The sequence below is a fragment of the Amblyomma mixtum genome, chromosome 3 (genome assembly GCF_055824585.1).
Source record: "Amblyomma mixtum isolate Tamu chromosome 3, ASM5582458v1, whole genome shotgun sequence".
NCBI lineage: Eukaryota > Metazoa > Arthropoda > Arachnida > Ixodida > Ixodidae > Amblyomma > Amblyomma mixtum.
In genome coordinates, this window is record NC_143014.1 from 419,956,854 (window position 1) to 419,978,080 (window position 21,227).

Below are 21,227 nucleotides of genomic sequence, written 5' to 3' on the forward strand. Positions count from 1 at the left end.
ACACAATACCATGGTTAGCACATTGTATGAAGTCTACTTCATTGTTAGAATCTTCATTGCGGCTCTTTCATGTCCACTTCCTGTTCTCTTGATTCCAGAAGAATCATGATTCTTAAATTATTTCTGTCAGAGAACTCTACTAATAACTATTCTCTGGCGCTTTGTACACAGTTGTGTAAGCGGCAAACTTACAGCCTTTTCTGCGAAACTGTAGCCCTTAACAGTGATTTCATTATTTCAGTCAAATTGAGCACCCGTCTTGTTGCAAAGAAGTTGCTTTTTTGTACGATGTAGCAAATGCAGTAAATAATATTTCACATAAGAGTTAGCTAGGTAGCACTTTGTCCGCCGTTTTTGCAGACAGATTTTGCCGCGAGTGAAAACATCGATTGTTTTTGCTCAATTTCGAATGTGAATGTGAATATTCTAACAAATCTGACACTTTATACGGAATTATCCACATCGTTCAAAAAACTTACCTGCTTGTCTTTCACGTTCGAAAACTAACAAATTTCCTTTCTTGAGGCCTGTATACTCTACTTAGGTGGAAGAATAATTGATTTCAGTCAAAACAAAATATGGCGCCTGAAAGGGTTAATGGAGCCTAAGCCATAGTCGCCTACTGCCTGGTCTCTGGCCTGATTCTTACCTAACTCCGCACTGAAGTCGCCCATTAGTAGAATGTACTGTGGTTTTACTTTGTTCACTGCTGATTCCGCGTCTTCATAGAAGCTTTCAACGATCTGTACAACATGGCTGGATGTACGCGCGTAGGCCTGCACCACCTTCAGCTTGTACCTCTTAATAAGCCAAATTACAATAGCTGCCACCCTCTCGTTGATACTGTAGGACATTTCTATGTTGCCAGCTATATTCTGATTAATGAGGAATCCCACACCTAGTTCTCGCCTATCCACTAATCCACGATAGCACAGCACACGCCCGCCCCTTAGTACTGTATACGCCTCATCTGTCCTCCTAACCCCAGTAAGACCTATGACATCCCATTTATTGCCCTCTGGTTCCTCGAACACCACTGCTAAGCTAGCCTCACTGGATAGTGTTCTACCGTTAACCGCTGCCAGGTTCAGTTTGCAATGGCGGCCTGGCCGGAGCGAGAGATTCTTAGCCCATTCCGCTGCGTCACAGGTATGACCGCCGCCTTGGTCAGTTGCGCCGCAGCCGCTGTGGGGTGAGGGCCGAGGGTTAATTAGTTTCTTCATAGAAAGTTGTGTCCAAGTACTACACCAGATTTACCAAATCCTGCTCTAATGAGGGAGTGCGGCGTTGCCGGTTCTTGTCACCGAGTTCAGGCCGCACTCCAGGCCTGGTTATGCATCTTGCGAGTGCATGCTAATGAATTTGTGTGCCATCACCGAAGTTCTAAATACAGAAGTAGTAATTAAATTTGTAGAAAAGTGCATGCTAGCGTTTCATAACCTATTTGCTTCACGTGCCATAGTAGTGCTGTCATGCAGCTACCACCTGAGAAGCCATGTGATTTATGTACGCCGCCGCCCCAACAGTTGTCGCATGAGCAGTATAAATTTTTCTCACTGTGGAACTATCTTTCTGCTCGAACGCTAGTTTGGGGCCTTTTGGTAGTCTGTGTACTCCAGTGAGTACCAATCAATGTCTGTTTGTATAGTAATAACATAGTGAGCGTAAACTGCAGAGTGGAAGTGTTCGAAGACAAGAATGTGGAGTTGAGATAATTGTGATAAGTGTGTGAATGTGAATAAAGAACAATGGTTTTGTGTGAAGAGAAACCGCTGTAGGTGTACATTAGCTTAAGCCTCCTCCTAATTATTAAACTAATGCGACGCCTTAACTTGAAGGGTCGTTCCTGATCGAAATTTCGCATTCCAGCCCATTTGCTTTACCTCTGAAGTTCTTGTATTCATGAAATTTATTTCCAATACAGCAGGTGCGACCTCGGAAGAGGCACGAAACTACACTCAATGCAGCGTAATTTTCTAGCGTCTTCTTTATCTTCACTTTCTAAATACGGTGTACTTCTAACCATCAGGTAGTCGAGCACCTTGCTTTAAACGTCATGTCAGACCTGCCTGTTGGTGTACTATGCACCGAGCTCTAAATTTAATTCCGCTTTATTCACTGTGGAAAATAAACAAATTGTTATGGACCTGGCGGCCAATTCTTGCATCAGAGAATTAATAGTAGTAGTAGTAGTACAAGACCTTTATTCGGCCATAATTTACAGGCCGAGCATGTCGACCGCCTGGGCGACCAGAAGTCGCTGTTCTTCCTCCCCTTCAGCGCCAAGCCAGTCGAGCCAGGTGGGGATGGAAAAAGAAGGTGAGGGGTAGGAACCCGACTGCTGAGCAGCCGTGCAATAGAAGAGGCAATGGGCCAGGTCCGCATAGATACAAGGGCAGTTAGGACAGGAAGGGTCTGATCGATAGCGATAGAGAAAGAGGCAAGACGGGGTGATAACTGCATTCATTTGGATGTGCCGAAGAAGGCGAGCCTCCGGCACCGCGAGTGATGGATGAGGGGGAGGGTAAAGGCGTTTGTCTAGGCGGAGCTCCAGGTAGACTTCGTTTATGGTGCGGCGAAGGGTGAGTCTCCCACCGTCCTCCGAGGGCTTGGGCCAGGGGATCAACGGTGCTCGGAAAAGTGTGTCTCGGGCGAGCTGATGGGCCAGCTCATTGCCGTCAATCCCTGAATGCCCAGGGACCCAGCGGAGGAAAACGATGGAAGGCTGCAATGCGGAGACCGCTCGTTCGACCTCCTTTTGGAGAGAAGGGGTTAGGGTGCGTTTCTGTATGTGGTGTATAGCGGCTTGTGAGTCAGAATAGACTGTGTACTCTTGAAGAGAGGGAAGGAGAGCAAATGACTGAAGGGCATGTGCAATGGCGAGGACCTCGAGGGACAGTGCATCCGGAGGGTGTAGATACGGCCCGCTGGTGTGGGTTTCAGGAGCGGGGAGGTGGGGATGGTACAGGGCGTAGCCGCAGGAACCTCGAGGAGCCACTAAGGAGGCATCCGTGTAGGCTACACCCTGGGTATCAAAGAGAGGGGAATAGTGCTGCGTGGCCGCATGACGACAGCCGGCGTGCAGGACGGGGGACATGTTGGTCGGGAGGGGGAGGATACGAAGATTGGGAGCCGGGGTGGGAATAGGAGAGGTAAAAGGGGCGATGGGAATGGGCGAGATACCCTTTTGAGTCAGTAACCACTGAGCCTGACGGGTAAGGGAAAAGCGGGAAAGCGGCGAGTCACGATGGAGAGAGAGAAGAGAACGGAGAGGATGAAAGAGGCCTGTGGCAAAGATCTTAGCGGTAGAGGTAGTGATAGGGAGGTTGAGAGCTGCATTGTAGAGGCCCAGAAGGGCAGTCTCGAGAGTGTTATGTTGAGCCTGATTGAAGGAAATGTAGGGTACAAAGTACAAGACCTTGTTGAGGGCCAGCGCGTGGGCAACTCGGCTCAATCGGACAATAGAATGAATATTGAAAAAAATAGTGTGTACATATTTGCACAAGGCATATATTTCCAAAAAACAGTATTGAGTATGTTTGTCTTCCTAAGCCTTATTTTTATTAGCAGGGATCCCTCCCAAGTAGCGCATATATTCGGGGCAATTTTATGAACTGTTTCGAGTTCATAAAAACTCAGGCCAGAGCCATAACAAGAAAACGATGTTTCTCACAACGCATTTAACGCAACGTAATAACTAGACACCACTAACGTGAGACGTGGCACCAATCCGCAGATACCTAAGTCATAGCACCAAATTCTTAGTCGCAATTTGCATCAGTTATCTGTAAGGAGTCGTACTGTCAACCAACACATGCATGGCTGTCTATGTGACGCAGATATATTGAAATGTGTGCATTGCCTCAGAATACAATTTGTGGTAGGTATTGATGCATAAAGGCACACATTGAGGTTCTATGTTGTCGCACTGCTGCACGTAATAAGCTATTATGTGTCCCTTCGTTTTTCTAACCCAAAAAATATGATGGTAGGCGCCATTACATATAACCGCGTTCCACAACGATATACGTACCCAATTATAACTAGCCAGCGCAGTCATGAAGCACGCGAAGAACTCGGTAGGTAAAATGAAGGAATTATATTATGCTACTTTAGCGAAGTTATTGTGAACTTTGCAAAAGCTTTTTGAAAACACAGGCTGAGTGATTACACGTGTCTTTAAACTTACTAGCATCCTGTTTTTCAAATGCTTTTATTTCCCCACATTTGCCACCTCTATTGAGGCTAAGCGTATCGAGCCCGTTAACCACGTCCATGACGAGCGTAAGCAATATGTGGCATGTACTTCCATAGGAGTGCGTTTTATTGAGAATGTCACTGAGAGTTTCCAAGAGAGTGCTTGCTAGCTGCACTAATGCACACCGACATTAGAGAGTATCAGCTTAGCGAAGAAGCGCCAGCGGAAACTTCAACCGGATTACCGGATTCCCGCTGCGCATGTGCAGTGGCAAACAACAGAACACGAACGCACAACGCGAACAGAACCGAAACCCATACTGCAAAACTGGAACACCGCACTAGAGAGGCAGATTCGCATTTCAGTCGTTTTGTTCGCGTTTCATTTGACGCTGATGGCACGCAGACGTAGTACCCTGTAGCATGAGCCAGCTGGTAATCGCAACGACGCCTCCGCTATGCTAAAGCTCTCTGTACGCTTAAAATGGGAAAAAGGTTAGTTGGCATTTCTTGTTCTCTTTTTTAGTTGCATACAGAACCTTGATGCGCACATTTAACGCGTAATTATGTGGAGCGCTCCACTGCGACACCCCTCTTGACGCTTCGACGAACTAAACGCTATAAACGAACATGTGGAAGCGGAATACTCGACACGTGTGGCACATTTTTGTTTTTCGTTCGTGGTAAATAGATACCATTTTTCATGAACACAATCTGACATGTACGCGCTCTGTACAAGCTCCAAATATCCCTCTCCTTTCTCGCTTTTTCCTCGCATGAAACGCACAGCTGCGCGCAATTTATACTCGGCGCAGCGTCCCACATGCGACAGCAACGTACTATTTAGCCAAGTGAGAGGACAGGCTTTTTTGCGCGAACGAGCTCTTCCCATGGTGCGCTTTGCTGCCGCTCTTTATGTCCTCCATTTTGTGTGTTGGAATCCAAGCGCCCAGGTTGCACCAAAGGATGCAAAAGTGCAGCATGTTTGCGGCCTCGGAATGGCGCGTCATATGAATCCCGCTGTTGTGCACTTACTCGGTTATTGTCGCTTTGAGGGCGAACGGAAACGGCCCACTAAAGGTTCCTGCCTGCCTCTGCAATTCCGTCACTTGTTTAATGAACGCGCCCGCCAACTCGTATTGGTTCTTCGGCTACATGTGCGGCTAATGGCACTTCGTGATTATCGATGGAGAACAAACGAAACACATTTCATGACGGTGAACAATTGGGCCATTTGGTGCGGAGATGGCGTATTGAAAGCATGAAAGGGACAAGAAAAAAAAAAGCGGCGAAATTTTTTTTTCGTTGTTGCAGCGCTGGCTCCGACTCGATTATCGATTCAACGGGTGTGCTTTGGTGAAGTACCTCGAGAACGTAGCTTGAGAGAAGTAACTGTAAATCGCAAATGTAAGCCCACACTTAAATAATGTTACACGCGGCACCACCGAGCTTTACAATGAGTATCATTTCAGTACAATACAAGAGGCGAGCCGTTTAAGCGTGGCTGATGCGGGCGCTAGCTTGTAAGAATTCTCCTCTCTTCGTAGTGTTTTTGTCGCAATTTTATTGTCCCCAAGAGTATCATTTTCTCGAGATTGGTTTAATAGAGCAACTTGATCGCCGCAGTCGCTTGCCAATAAAGAAATATGGCTACTTGACCTAAGTTTCATTACTATATGTTGATTCTGGTGCGCGTTTGAATTTTAGAAAATGAAAGGAAATATGGCTGTTTAGGAAAATGTCATTTTAAAGTTAACCTTAATTCATTCATTACTTTGTGCTGCTTGGTATTTGGAATTACAAATCTAGGGAGCTCTGCAGCTAATTTACGAATTTTAAACATTTTCTTGATGAGAATATTGTATGAAAATGAGTGATGCTTACATTGTTACCGCTGGCCATTAAAATTTAATCATCGCCATCGCGAAAAAATATTAATTACTAAGATACCGAGCTCATTGCCATGTTCGATATAAAATTTCGCCCTAGCAGAGGCATGCTAAGGAGTATTCGCTGTTTAATATGAGAAAGGACTTGAAAGGACGCTGTTTAATACGAGAAAGGACTTGTCAAGCTGCTATCGCAGCTTTTTGCCTCGCCTCCCCCATCTTTGATGGAAAATAAATGGAAATGGAATAAAGATAGGTTGCCTTAGTCTGCATCTTGCCAGAGAAAGTAGAAAACAGAAAAAGAGATTTAAAGCTGTCAGAATGCGCCAGTTGATTTTTATGGCCTAGAAACTAACAAAGGAAGTGACCCCAAGTGCGTATGCATTACAATCGTCAGGAATATGCGAGACAAGAAAGTTTCTGCATAAAACAGCGATTTTTATGTTTATTTGGGCACTGAATTTGGGAATGCCTTGTACATATTCTATCCCAATAGTAAAAACAATTTGAAAACAGAAAAAAAACTGTTCTTTTCGTACATAATTATGCAGTACCTAATACATAAATGCTAAAACTTTGTTCCCTTCAATATCACTCCTGACTGTACCTTCCTTGTCCACACGGCGGAGTTCGGCAGCTACGTCATCGAGCTGCTGCTTTTTAGCCGCCTTTACTATACTGCTTGCGCTTGTGCACGGGACAGGGATGGTTTTCGGGTTAGCTCCATGTCCTGGGCCATGTTTATTCCTGTGTCAGTGCCCACATTTACTAGGACTTCGTTTATGCCCTTTGGTCAACAGCAATCCGCAGAACAGCAAGGCCTGCCCCTGTTTTGACTAGCTTCAAGGATGCAAGTTAAGTCCTTGGGCAGCTCTTAACTGTCGTGAGAGCGGCACAGTGCCCGTCATTTGTTCCTCCTCCCGAGATGAGGCGGGAGGGGGGGGGGGAGGTACTGAAGCTAGGTTATTTCATTCAGTGTTATTCAAGAAAATTGGGCGTCAGTAAAAAAATGGAAAACATTGTGTGTGTCGTCTAGTGTGCTGGACGAAATCCGTTACTTCAAAGCATCCACTGCGCACAAACACCGCTGCACAGAATTCCCTAGTTAAAAAGCCTTGCCTGTGCAGCCGCTAAAGGCGCATATGGAAAACTCAAGCTCCCCGTAACACAAGAAAGAAGCAAAACTGTTTTGGTTCGAGGCGGAAGAAAAGAAGGTGATTTGCTCTATAGGTTAGTACGTATGGGGACGCGAAAAATTTACAAACAACTCCTATGCTTGTTGCGTCATTGCTAAATTTCGCAAGAGCTGCAGCAAGTGTCAGCTTATATTGAATTTTTCCTCCCCCCCCCCTTGCTTAATTACCTTCCTTCACCGTACGATGCAGATATCCGCCACCAGGATGTCTACCGCCACAGCCTTCCTTATAACTGTTCGTGGCCGCTGCGCAGACGCGTATTCTGTGGCTACGGTAGGGCGAGTACGTTCGTGCCTTGAGTTATGCTAAGCTGTGGAGTTGGGCTGCTGAGCACAGGGCAACGAGTCTTGATCCACTAGCGGCGGCCGCATTTTGATGGAGGCGAAAGAATCGAGGATGCAAAACCTCGCCCACCACTCAGCTTCTAACATGCTTCACCAGCATGCTGGCGCTGTGGTGACGTGATCGCGGGGTGGTACCTTGCGCGGACGAAGCTACACGGAAGCAACCGGCGAAGATTCCCAACATACAACTCTCGCTGTAACAGTTTGCAAAAGTTCTGGAATTCCCAACCAGATCCCAAAGTTAAAGCAAGAAAAAAAGCGCTGTCAGTGCTACTGAAGCGACGCGCATTTTATTCGCAGAGAACAGGCAGCAGCTCCTAACCGGTGTTTCGTATGCCCGTACCCTGCTACAAGGACACACTGAAACATTTCAGTCGAATAAAAATCGAGACTGAATCGGAGTGGCACTTGGACCCGATGGAGTTCCACGGTGCCCCAACACGATTACCAGAGACAGTTTAAAACTTCGTTCACTCTCTGTAGTGCAGCTGCACTGCAGTCGTGAAGTTGAGTTTTTGTCTATTATCTCGTTCTGAGTGCTTGTCGCAAATGAGCTGTTATAAACGATGTTGGCGGAAGAGGTGCCGCTGATATGGGTTTTTTGTTTATGTTGAAGATAACTGCTATTACGTAATGCGACGTTAAGAATCAGCAGCCGAAAACCGAAGCCGACGAGATCAAAGATGATCGACCGAGCCGTCACGTTGTGCAGCGACATAGCACAGTAAGTAAAGAAACCACTGCATGGGAAGAAACTACTGTACTTTTTACCGCAAACACTCATGAATGTTTGTTTTCACATGTTGATCTGAAGACACCGCGAACGAGGATGCTTGTGTTGGCTTTCCAAAGCATTTGAAACTCACGAATCTCTACACGGTGCTCCGTCAACTCGAATGACGTCTGAATCAAAAACCGCTGGAAAAAGTACTGCAGCAGCAAATGACTACAAGTTAAGTCGAATGACATTGATCGCTTCGACGCGATTTCAAATGTGTTTCTTTCCCGGGTATAAAAACTCCCTTACAAAAAAAGTTTTAGACAGTCTATAGAGTGTCTATAGACTTCTGTCTATAAAGCCCATAGACTGTCAATAGACAAATCCTAGAGAACAGTCTATAGGCAATACAAATGTCATAGACAGTCTATAGCCAATCTATAAATTTATGGCCATACACTTTGGTAGACTTTTGTCTATAGACAGTCTATAGACTATGAACTAACAAAAGGCAATTTCTATAGGAAGTCAATAGAGTTAATAAAAGGTCTATAGACTGTCTATAGACGATTTTTAAAAGGACGTATCCGTCGACTTATCCAAAGGAGCAACTGCAAAGAGCATTACGATAGTATCCTGTTGAGAAAATCACTAGTACATAATCACATAGCCAAGTAATGCGTCAAGCTATTTATGTTGCAGACTATGTGCTTGAAATATGCTGGAGCATTGACCATTGCTTACTGTGGTTGGTGGTGTGGTCGCTAAAAAGAACAAAAAACATACTCCGCTGAGTGCGCTTCGACAGAGGAGGCCGCGCTAATTTAAAAAGTTTGTTTCTCATACACCACAAAGCACCATACATATACAGGGTGTCCCAGCTAACTTGGACCAAGATTTCTAAAGAAAACTAAGCGTTCTTCAAAACTTGAATCGCGTGGATGTTGTTAGAGTTTATCTAAAGTTACAGTACCATTTTTGCGGCCCTCCTATTTGAATAATTAGTTGAGATAAATAAATTAACTTTTTAAATATAGCTTGAGACATTCAGGCGTCAATAGGAAGGTTGTGGAGCTCCACAAATATTGTCCAAACCAGAAACTTCCAACGAGGTTGACTTAGCGTGGCCGTTTTTATTCGGGAAAAACTAAAGCCTGCGGAGTTTAAAAAATACCACCTGACAACGCGCTCCGTGCGCCCGAATGCGCCACGATTACAGCGCTCTCATCTATGCTTTGTAAAAAGCATCACTCGCTTCGCGCCTTTCGTGCTGCCCAAGACAGGGCTTCGCGTTGTGCTTGGTTCCAAGATTAGCGCCAGTGGGTTCTGGCGGCAGTTCAAATAGAGCGCGGCTTCCGTTTTTCATCGTGATTCACACGACGTTATCAAGCTTGTTATATGCATCTTTGATTGTTTGGATCTTGCTCCGAAATTCGAACTCATGAGATTGTCATCGCTCCTCCGCATGCATTCTGCTAACGTGAGTGCGCAATTATCGCTGCAGAAGCGGGACCCGCTCTTTCTTTCAACTGCCGCCCGTGCACACGGGCGCTTATCTTGGCACCAATCTCAACGCGAAGCTCTGTCTTGGGCAGCACGAAAGGCGCGACGCGAGTGATGCTTTTTACAAAGCACAGGTGAGATCGCTGTAATCACGGCACACTCGGGCGCACGGAGCGCGCTTTCACGTAGTATTTTTTGAACTCCGAGGGCTTTCGTTTTCCCCGAATAAAAACGGCCACGCTAAGTCAATCTCTTTGGAAGTGTTTCGTTTGGACAATATTTATGGAGCTCCACAACTTTCGTACTGACGCCTGAACGTTTAAAGCTATATTTAAAACGTTAATTTATTTATCTAGACTAATTATGAAATTGGAGGAGCGAAAAAATGGTACTGTAACTTTGGATAAACCTTAACAACATCCACGCGATTTGAGTTCTGAAGAACACGTAGTTTTTTTTTATAAACCTTGGTCCAATTTAGCTGGGACAGCCTGTATATGAGCCGCGAATGAATTTACTGTACTTGTCTGACCACCTTATTCCACTTCTGCCACCTTTCCCACCCACCCCCGCCCGCCCGCCCGCCCGCCCGCCCGCCCGCCCGCCCGCCCGCCCGCCCATCCATCCATCCATCCATCCATCCATCCATCCATCCATCCATCCATCCATCCATCCATCCATCCATCCATCCATCCATCCATCCATCCATCCATCCATCCGTGCGTCCGTCCGTCCGTCCGTCCGATACGACAGCGCAGGTTCCGTACAGTGCATTTCCATTGCTGATATCGGGGTGAAAAGTGCACTGATGCATATATTCTTCGAAAATTAAGTAGCTTGTTCGAACGCAGGGTCACAGTGCGGCACGGCGGCGTTCCTTCAGTGCAGGCTGGCCTGTCTATGATATTACCGATCTCAGGGTTTTGTACTTTCTTGCGGAGTGTGTGGTGAAAAGAAAGAGCCATTGAAGATTGATGACGATATCGATAGAAAGGAACTTCAGTCGTGCACAGAAGGCAAGCCAGAGTTGTTCTGCACGCCACCCCGGCAACCAGGGACACCGCAGCGAATAAATTGTTAGTAACATTTAGATAGACGCTCTTTGAGCAAGAGATAAACTTGACACGGGTGGCTCGTCGGGCGAGTTGCCAGTCGCTATTATGGGGCGCAGAAAAGGCAGAGGATGCCGAGAGGAAAACTGCTAATCGAGCTCCTTCGTGCGAAGTTGCCCTTTTGTCGGCGCCATTTTCTGCGCTTTCAGATATCGACGGCACACACAATAGACAGCGCAGACACAGTAAGTGGAAGCATTTGAGTTCGCTCTGTTCCTGCGCTTCATCTTCACCTCTTTTCTGAGCGACACCCAAGGACAAATAGAAGTAATTAACGTGCTCAAGGTGAGAGCCTGTTTGGTTGACGGTGCCGCTTTCATGTTTGTCCTGCAAGAACAGTGATTACCATGGGGCGGTTAGCGCTTTATAATTACTCGCATGCAGCGTAATGCACAGCGCTAAGCATGCGCCACCTCTGCAAAGAGAAATAATTTTTAGAATGACAAATAAAGCACAGTTTTCGAGCCTCCTAGGTGTTGCATAGCTTCGCGGTCGTGAGCTGTAACCATATCTTTTCTCTATCTGGACAAGAATGGAGCGCGACAGAAAGGTGTTGGGAAAGGATCATTGCCACACTTTGCGGGCTATAGTCTTGCTATTCCTCCTGCACGAGTGGTTGCAGCAATGTTTACTGATACATTACTGTACAGAAATTTCGCTTCGCAGGCAGTGAACATAAGGTCTTTTTTGTGGGTTCACACTCCTGTCCACATCGTTACCGCCCCTACCTATCCTTCGTCATCACTCTTCCTTCCCCATTGCGTAGTAGCAGGCCAGAAACTTATAATTTTAGAAGGCCTCTTCTTTTATTATTGTTTATTGTTTTAAAATGCTCACCGATTTCGCCACATTCCTTAGTTAATGAATTCATTTCTGGTGTCCGATAAGCTGCTAATAGATTTTTTTTATGTTTTTGAAAGCGCTGGTACGGCATAATAAAGGCCATAATTAAAATACTTTTTTGATATGCCAATTGGCAGTGGAATTTATCTCAGCAAAAATATAGCAGAGGGGGACCGCTTCCGCAGCTATAGAGACAGTGTGTTATAAAGCACGTTGCATGTCTCTGCTGCTGACAGCTGCGATGTTTTCTCATAGAAGAGGAAACCCACTGGTAACGTGCGGTTTCCTTAATCCTTTTGATCCGTGAATGAAGCAAAGAGATCTCAATGGGCACCAAGAGCAACTTCAGCGCAGCGAAACATTGCACTTATAGCAGGCGTTTGTGCCTGTTTCCTTTGACTAAACGGCATGCGATGCATTGCAAGTACTAATAGGCTTTCATACCCAGAAATTGTGGACAAGCGCATTTTTCAAAGGAAAGAGCTTAATGAACATTATGTTTTCATATCTCGTAAGATTCCAGTGTAACAATCAATATATCTGAAGATATTACCGCGGCAGACACAAATTTTTGACCTGTTAATGTTTTGGATATTGTCAAAAACGTTCCCGATTTTTTTTATGGAAGTCTTAACTACTCGTTGCGTGCGATGGAGAAACTTTAAAGGAAACTTTTTGCTGCACAGCGGAAGGATTCACTATTATCTTCAATATTTGCGTAGCAGTACATTAAAATACTCCACAGTTGACTTAACAAATAAAACTGTCGTCCAGAAATCCTGGACCTGTTAGTGCGGCCACTGAACACGTTGCTTTTTTGCGGGAGAATATTTTATTCATATAAAGCGCCCCCAAAAATCAGACACTGACGAAATAAAAACAAAAGCTGTTGGGGTTTGGGGCTAGAATTTAGGCATGAAAGAGAACACCGCAGACATGGTCCTGGTTAATAGGGTTCGAAAATGAAACGGACCATCTTTTACTTGTCAGTGCTTCATGTTGCTTGAGTTCATTGCCAACTTGGATCTTCCTTAGCGGCTGTTTCATGCTTGCTTGCGTCACGACGTCTTCACTTCATGTAGCAAGGTTAGAGTTTGGATCTTTTGGATGCTGTAGAATATTTGGGGTGCTATGTTTATACAACGATGGGAGGTAGTCAGTTCAAATTGGATTCATGAAATAGAGAAAGAAATAAGGCCTGATCGGGCTCGTTAAGCGAGCACTTTTTTACCGACAAGACCCCGTGCAAGGCCGCTAAAGTGAACCTCGATAATCACTGTTTTGTAGAATAGGCTGCCCAAAGCACACTCTAATTGTAGTGCGCGCTTAAGACCGTCATTCATTCAGAAAACACATTTAGACACTTTCTTTATACTGGGTCTTTCACCTAAGATTTTACATAATTTTTAAAAAAGATGATTTTTGAGTTAGAAGAACGCTTTTATAGGCGCAGCATTGTTAGTGGTGTAGTACATTAGAATACAGCTAAGATGTGCTAACCAGCAGGCTGGTTAATTAATACTGAATAGTCAACTTTTCAACTATTACTGCTAGGACCCTTAATTATTGAGAGGCGTGTAGCCCACCGTAAGTAATAGCCATATCAGTTTTTGGAATTTCGAAAACGCGGTTACCCTCGGCGCTGTGGCGCAACAAACTGTGGCTACATCACGGCAAAATACATGCGTTTCGAGGAGCTTCCAGGCAAAGCAACCTCTCCAGTGCACTTAACTTGTTGAAATTGCCAAAATTTGTTGGGCCACAGCGCGGAGGGCAAAAGCGTTTTCGAAATTCTAAAAACTGTTATGGATATTACTTACGGAGGGCTACACGCCTCTGAATAATTACAACGCCTAATATTAATAGTTATAAAAGTTAACCATTCAATATCACTTAACCAGAGCGCTAGTTAGCACGCTTACCTGTATTCTGATGAACTACACCACTGACAATGTTATGCCGAAAAAAGCGCTCTTCGAACTCAACAAAGCTATTTTTAAAAACCATGTAAATTTTTAGCTGAAACACCCTGTATAGCGCTGCTACCGCAGTTTAATACCATTTCAGACCACAATGTTCAATTTATGTGCCCCAACATTGCTTTGCACTAGCCTGAGCAACTCAAACTACATGACAAAAAGCATAATTAAGTTCGTTCATAGCACCGCGTAACACCTACTGTAACAGTCCCTAATTCAACGCACTCCTTTCAGAAGTGAAGTCGCATGCGTGTGTCAGTGAAACTGGTCCGTTCAGCTGTTCACGAGAGGTCATGAGCCTGAAACGGTTGTACAGCTGGTCGAATTCTCTCCACGGATAAACAGCATACTAAATGTGAAAGTAATCCATGGTCGTTCCTGGCTTGACTTGTGCGAGGCGGGAAACATGGCGGGAATCGTCAAAGTGATAGCTCACTGCTTCACGAAGATTTCGAGCACTTCTCGTTTAAGTAGGCTTTGCATGCCGTGCAATCGCTTCCCACTCTATTAAAATACCTGTTTTATCGTGACAAGTATTTTATGTTTACTTTCCTCTGCTGACGTGGCGCACAGCGTAATATCGAAGGAGAACGTGCCTAATGGGTCGGAAAGATCTCACTTCGAAGAGCGCTGTCCTAATCCCTACCCCAAAGCCGGCAGCCTGGTACCGGCTAGAGAGAATTGGGACACATTTGCTTTATTTTACTCGCTCCATACTTTTACTCCCCAAGAAAAATCTTTCCGGAAGTGGGTCGCGAACGGCGTTGGAATATGTGCTCTTTTTCAATTAAAAATCGCGAAATTCTACTGCAGTTCTATAGGTAATGCTAAAAAAAGGTTGTTGGAACTTGTACAGCCTTTAAATGCGCCGTCCTATTAAGGTTTCAATTAAACGCCGCATTACAGACATCCATACTCATGATCCACCGCGCCTCCTCATTAACAAGTATGCATAGCCTAAACATATGCTGTCCCGTATTTCCATTTAGAGAAATGCGTGGCCGGCGCTTGTGGGTCATCGGCTCCGAAGCATCCGGTATATGGGGAGAAACGAAACAATTTCACTCAGGCGATGGATGTGTCACAGCACTTGTATACATGTGCCCCAGCGCCAAAGGCATAAAAGGTAGATGCTAATCGCGCACAAGGAAATGCTCTCTGAGGCGTGTTCTATGTTTTAAAGTGATGGGCACTCAGAATTCTCTTTTTTCTAGATTTTTCAGGAGAAATGCGGATTGCTGGTGGAACGTTTCCGAGTTAAGCGTGTTGGGCAATAATAGTGGAAAGATTAAGTTGAATTATCTCGAGTGATTCTTTTTAGGACATAGTGTTTGCTTTCATTTAGTACAGTATACGAGCACGTGTACTTCACTGATGGCTGCCTTTCTCCCATTAACTATTAGCATTAAGTATTCATAACTTTTCCGTAAACCAACGGTCATGCAATAAAGAAAGACACCTTCAAGGCTTCTTAAAATGAATACACCTGAGAATTGCACCTGAGAATACACCTCAGAATTGCATTATGCTCTCTGGGCAAAAAGTATTCTTTAATTCCCGAAACAGCAAAGGAGGTAGAAGTCTGTAGCCATTGTTACGGCCACCGGCTGCAGAGTTGCTCTCTGCACGCTGTGCTGAATGCTCAGCTTATTCAACATTTGAACAGTTGAAGAAAGAGCTACATCAGCATTTGAGAGAGAAAAAGTATCACTTGACCTTCTGAACTTTATCGAAATATTTGCAAAAGTTGCTACTACTGTTGCTACTACCGTACTACCACACAATAAGCGCCACCCATCTGGATGATTAGGCTAATCATGCTGGCTAGCATGCAACCTTTATTAACGCGACAACGTTAAGGGTCCGCTTCAGCGAAATAGTCGGCGTCGTCAATTCGGCGTCCGGCGTTGTGGTTGAATGAAGGAACTCTTGACTGGTCGAAAACGTTTAATCTCCCATGTGGGCGGTGGATTTGAAAACGAATTAAACATTACATATATAAAGTATATAAGTTTATAAAGGAAGGAATTGCACTGAAAAGAAAATTGGGATAATTTGTTGGGAATGGAATACCTGAATCTAGTACTAAGAGTAAGACATGCCATCCCTAACTCACTCAGCCCTTTCATGCGGCTTGTTTTAAGCGGGGATATATGTGAATGTCGTATGGTCTTTCACATGACGTCACAGCGTACGACTGTTTGGTAAATGAGTATGTGTGCGATCAGAGAGGCACTAATTAACGGGGCCCTTCGACGTAGATTAATCATGAGGTCTTTATTCTTTGTATGCAGAGTAAGTGGCATTGTGGCTCCTGAACGCCCAAAGAGATCACCGAAAACGCAGTATTTAATATTTTAATCTTCTCCAGAAATGTTCGTTTGGAGCCGATGGTGTCGCAACTCAGCGGCCATTTTCGACAGCGGAAAAGAGGTGGCATCCAGATTGAGCGCTGCCTCTCTGAGTGGTTGTGCGTCCAGTTTCCATATTTTTTCTTTATACTCACGATATAGATCCAAAATCTGATGTCTCTGAGCACTCAAAGCTTTTTGCATGCCACAGAAACTGGAAAGAAGCAGTGAAAGCGAACGAAAACTAATATGAATAAAGGTAGGGGCGACACTTTCCGTTTCGCTTCAAACATTCGTGGGGACGAGCGCTGTTCAAACCACACCAAGGAGGCAGCTAAATAAAAAAAGCCAGTCGATACACCTTGCCCAAAAATGTGTGAAACATTGTCTAGGTGCCCCTGCAGACAACCTCATCTGCAGTCATTCATTGGAAAGCTGTTTCAGTTAACCCATAGGGTTATGTAAAATGCGATCTCTTGAAACATTGATTACATAATTAAATCTTGTTGTGCTACGCTTCACCTAGCCTTTTCATCACTTCACCTAGACATTTCATATTTAATGGGCGTGAGGCCAGGAGATTATGGAATAATTGTAAAACATTTGTTTTATTGATACCTGTGCATAATAAGAATAAATTCATAAAGTTTCCGTACTAGTATTGCGTTTCGCCCCATGCACGCATCCCTAACTAGCAGTGCACCTGGCGACTGGAACATTACTTCGGTTCGGCACAGCCTTGCTTCTTTCTTTTTACGCAGAAAACCTTGGTTCATGTTGCAATAGGCGCACAGGTGTGCGTAGATCTCCACTGTGATGGTTCTCTCAACCCCGCGCTCGGTGTCGTAAACAGCACGCGAGAGAAAAAAGGCCTATTCAGCACATACATTTGGTGATTTTTATTTTTCCGTCATACTTAGTATATCAAAAACACCATGGCTCGGAGGCATAGTTACAAGCGCCAAACACATATTTTGTTGTTCGCTTCCCGCTGTGAAAAAGCTTGCAGATGTTAACGATATCTACTGGGCTAGCGTCCCGGGGCAGGCTTTTTACGAATCAGCGCTGCCAGCAGGCGGTATTCTAGGACCTCTGACGTCATATGTGTGTGGTGCGTGAACCCTGCAGCCAAGGTTGCAGCGAAAGATGCGACACGTGCCGCAGGTTTCTGGCAGTCGAGCGGGGTCATGATGTCCCTTATTTGCGTTTACTTTCTGTTGATTTTAGAATGAACGGAAACAGCACGATGCCGCCTCTTCCCTGCCGCTGATTCCGTCGCCTGTGGGAAAGAATGAACTCGCTCTTATTGGTCCGCAAGTCGGCGCCAACAACGTTTAAGAGTGCCCGACAAACTTGGAACAGAACACATTCGACTACGCAACGACTGAGGTATCTGCGCCATCAACATGGCTTCCCTCGTCACCGCCTTCGTCCTGGTTTCCATCTTAGCCTCCTCTGCTCAGGCCGACACCCAAGGAGGAGACGACGTGGTGGACGTCCTAGAGGTGAGAACGTGTGGCTGCATGTAGAGCTGCGCTCAAAGAGGGCCGCAGCGCTTCTGCGCATCGCGACTGATGTTAAAAGAATGCACCCCTACGCATAGTGCATGACATTTAAGGGATGCGTTTCGGTCTTCGTTTTCGATTACCGGGAGATAAAAACTCTATGGTCGCCGGCAGGTATGCAGAACAGTGCGATAAATAAATGAAGGAATCGTGTTGCGGCACGACCTTTAAGAACAGCATAGCAGACGACGGTCGGCTTGGCATTTGCGTTGTGCGCATGCGGCTACTTTCAGCGAGTTGGTCGATTCGCTGCGTCATAGGGCGCTGATCGTAGGAACGGTAAGCGCTCGCGTGATATTATTAAAAAACTGGAACCATGTACGTTTTCCTTACTGAAATGCCTGGTAAGTATAGCGAGCGCGAAGGCGCTCCATTCATGCGACCACTGCAAGCGCAGGTTTGGAAGACGAGAAAACTATTACAGAAAGGAGGCCCTACCCTTATAAAAATTCATTTAGACAGTCCATAGACTGTCTATAGACTTTAGTCTATGAAGTCTCTGGACTGTCTATAGACAAATCCTATAGACTGCTCTATAGAAAGTCTATAGATTTATGGCCATACACTTTTAGTAGACTTTTGTCTATAGACAGTCTATAGACAAATGTCTACTGAAAGTCTATAGGTCTATAGGAAGTCTATAGACACAGGTCTATAGACATTCTATACACGATCTATAAACTTATGGTTATACATTTCCTATAGAGTTGTCTATAGACACTTGTCTATAGACGACCTATTGACTTATGGCCATAGACTTCCTGTAGATTACTGTCTATAGACAGTCTACAGACAAAAGTATACTGGTCCAGTAGACATATGTCTATAGACTGTCTACAGATATTCCATAGGTGTGTGGCCTGGCAGTGCTATAGACCTTTGTCTATAGACAGTCTATAGGCCTCTGTCTACTGAACTATTAGTAGACCATTACCTATAGACTGCCTATAGACAGACAGTCTACAACCGTTGAAACAGGTGACCGGACATAGTTCACAAATGACACAATCAATATACTTACAAATTTAGTTTATTTCCAAGCTATCCAGGCTGGGAATATGCAATACATGCACCATAAGAATGCACCACAGTAATATAAATGTTGAAAGTAACAGTCCGGCTAGTTTCCTCAGAAGCATTCTTGCGGCCTGTTGTCTGTAGTCAATCATCCGAGCATGTTCACCTGTATAGCACTAAGGAAAAAATAATATAAGAGGAACTGAAAAAAATTCCCATTTCATCTCTACACGTGCTTTACAATGCAAGGCTTATCCTAGCTATGCCATTCTATAAAGGCAATCTTTATCTTTTGGTTTGGTCTTTTATGGGGTTCAATGACCCAAGGCGACACAGGCTACTAGACGTTGAAGTTAAAGGCTGCGGAATAATTTCGGCCACCTGTGCAGAGTACACAGGCCTTTATCGTTTTGCCTCTACTAAAATGCGACCGCCTAGGCCGAAATCGAACCTGCACCTTTCAGGTCGCCAGACGAACATAATAGCCACTGAGCTATCACGCCGGCGCAATCATTTCAGTAAATACACGACAGATTATAAGTGTCTTCATAAAACATTGTAACAAAGACCCATAATCCTTGGAGCACTCTCAATCCAGTACTGATACTTATTTTTGTATGGCAATACTGTTACGGCTAATACTGATCTCTGTATGGCATTCCTTTTACATTATTTGTAACAGAAGACTTCGAACAATTGTGCCACATATTTGCAGTGACTCGCTACGAGCTGTGGAGAATGCCACCTCCATAAAATACAGAATCAGCGCGCCTTACACAGGGATCCAAAAAGGAGAATATTGCAGCATTTATTCTTATAACCGCTATAGAAGAAGCGCTTCAAAATACCCTGCGTGAAGCCTGGTACACCCGGCCAAGTTTCTAACTGGCTCGGGTGTTGCATCGTTGAATGCACCGTGCTAAAAAGGAGCCTTTCGGCTACACCGCTGGCATATTCATGCTGTAATTTGACGAGTGAGATGTCATTTCGTGGTTCATTTCTGTTCACATAACGTTTGAGTGGAGCACTTGCGTGTTTAGATCAACGTTATCAGAAATATTCATCGGCTGCCACTACGAACAGCTAAAACAAGCGGCATACATAGAAATGGATCTGGTCCATATGGCCTCATCCCCTGTGTAAACTACCACTCCTTTCATGGCGGATAAGTCGTTTACCCAGAGTAAGTGCAAATCCTCCACCAGAACCATTGCTCGTGGGTTGTTCGCGGTGTTTGTGCACGCCGGCCGTTCGCGCCGGCAACGATTTTTATTCACCAATCATACTATAAGTATTCCTCCAACGACGCTTGACTACAGCTTTGACAAACGTCCCGTGCTCCAGTCATTGCGTTACAAAACACCTTTGCTGAAACGTCGGCGTCTACGACGCGCACCGAGCGAGCGCCCACACGTAGGAAGTAATGCACACCTCACAAAGAACAGCAGCACTCCATGGTCCGGACAGGCGATAACACAAAGATAAAAAATAAATGTAATCCCCTAATAACGCGAGTGCATGTACGTTTTCGGAGGTGCCAAGTAAATTGAGCTCACACGGCTCTAACTAACGCACAGTTCCATTTCGGCCATCATTCACAGGCTAAACGACATTTCTGAGAAAAAAACAGCGCAGGAACAGGGACACAAGAAAAGAAGACGACGGGAAAGGCGGTGACTAGCAACTGAAGGTTTATTGCACTGAACACGAAAAAATATACTCTACAAACCACCAGGAGCACGCATGATCGACGCCAACAACACTGATTAGATGTTACAATCAGCCATGATCTTCAAGAAACGATATCTCGCAGTCATGAACAAGGACGGATGGAGTGCTTACGCATGTGTCGTGGTTTTTATCAATATGAAATGCTTCGCTAATTTCCCTAGTTAATCTATCTTTGTTATCGTTTAAGACTTTTGTGTCGTTAAATAGTGGAAAACATTGTTGGGCAGCGGGCGCGGAGGTGTTACTATTACATTCTTTGTAGTGCAAGGCTAGGTTCGAGGAAGGGGCCCCTTTCAAAGAGGTGTTATGTTCACGCAGGCGGGAATTTAGGCATTGAGACATTTCTGGCCGCGCATCTACCTTGAAACACTAAAAATCTAGTAGAGAGCTCGCGAGCAGCGGCTTACCATCAAGGGTATCGCGGCGACTGCCTTTCCGCGCGTTAGTAAAGACAGCGGCACAGACATAAGCGGCATTAGTCGAGAACCCGATGGCTTCCGCCGCTTATAACGCCGCTTGAAACGAAGATAAGACGTTTCACGCTGCGCACGTAATCTGTTCTGTACACACAGCTCTGCTTAGAGTCGTTCAGGAGAGCAAATGAATAAAACATAATCGTGTAGACTTACTGTAACCGGACGATGAAGTTGGATTTTGATGAAAACGTAATCCGCGAGAGAACACGCCGACGCCAACGGTGTAGCCACGCACACGGTCGTTTGCAGCCTGAATGATTTTCTGCCGTCTCTCGGTAAAAGGGGTAAAACGTGAAACAAAAACCC

General features: G+C 45.0%; 1 protein-coding gene across 1 annotated transcript in view; it reads left to right on the forward strand.

The window, feature by feature from the left end:
* Positions 1–17,489: 17,489 nt before the first annotated feature.
* Positions 17,490–21,227, forward strand: part of LOC149357871 (uncharacterized) — a 28,754-nt gene continuing 25,016 nt past the window's right edge. The window contains exon 1 of the mRNA XM_089577983.1: positions 17,490–17,637. Within this exon, the coding sequence (XP_089434109.1) occupies positions 17,539–17,637 (99 nt within the window). The 5' untranslated portion in view covers positions 17,490–17,538. The remainder of the gene's footprint in view (positions 17,638–21,227) is intronic.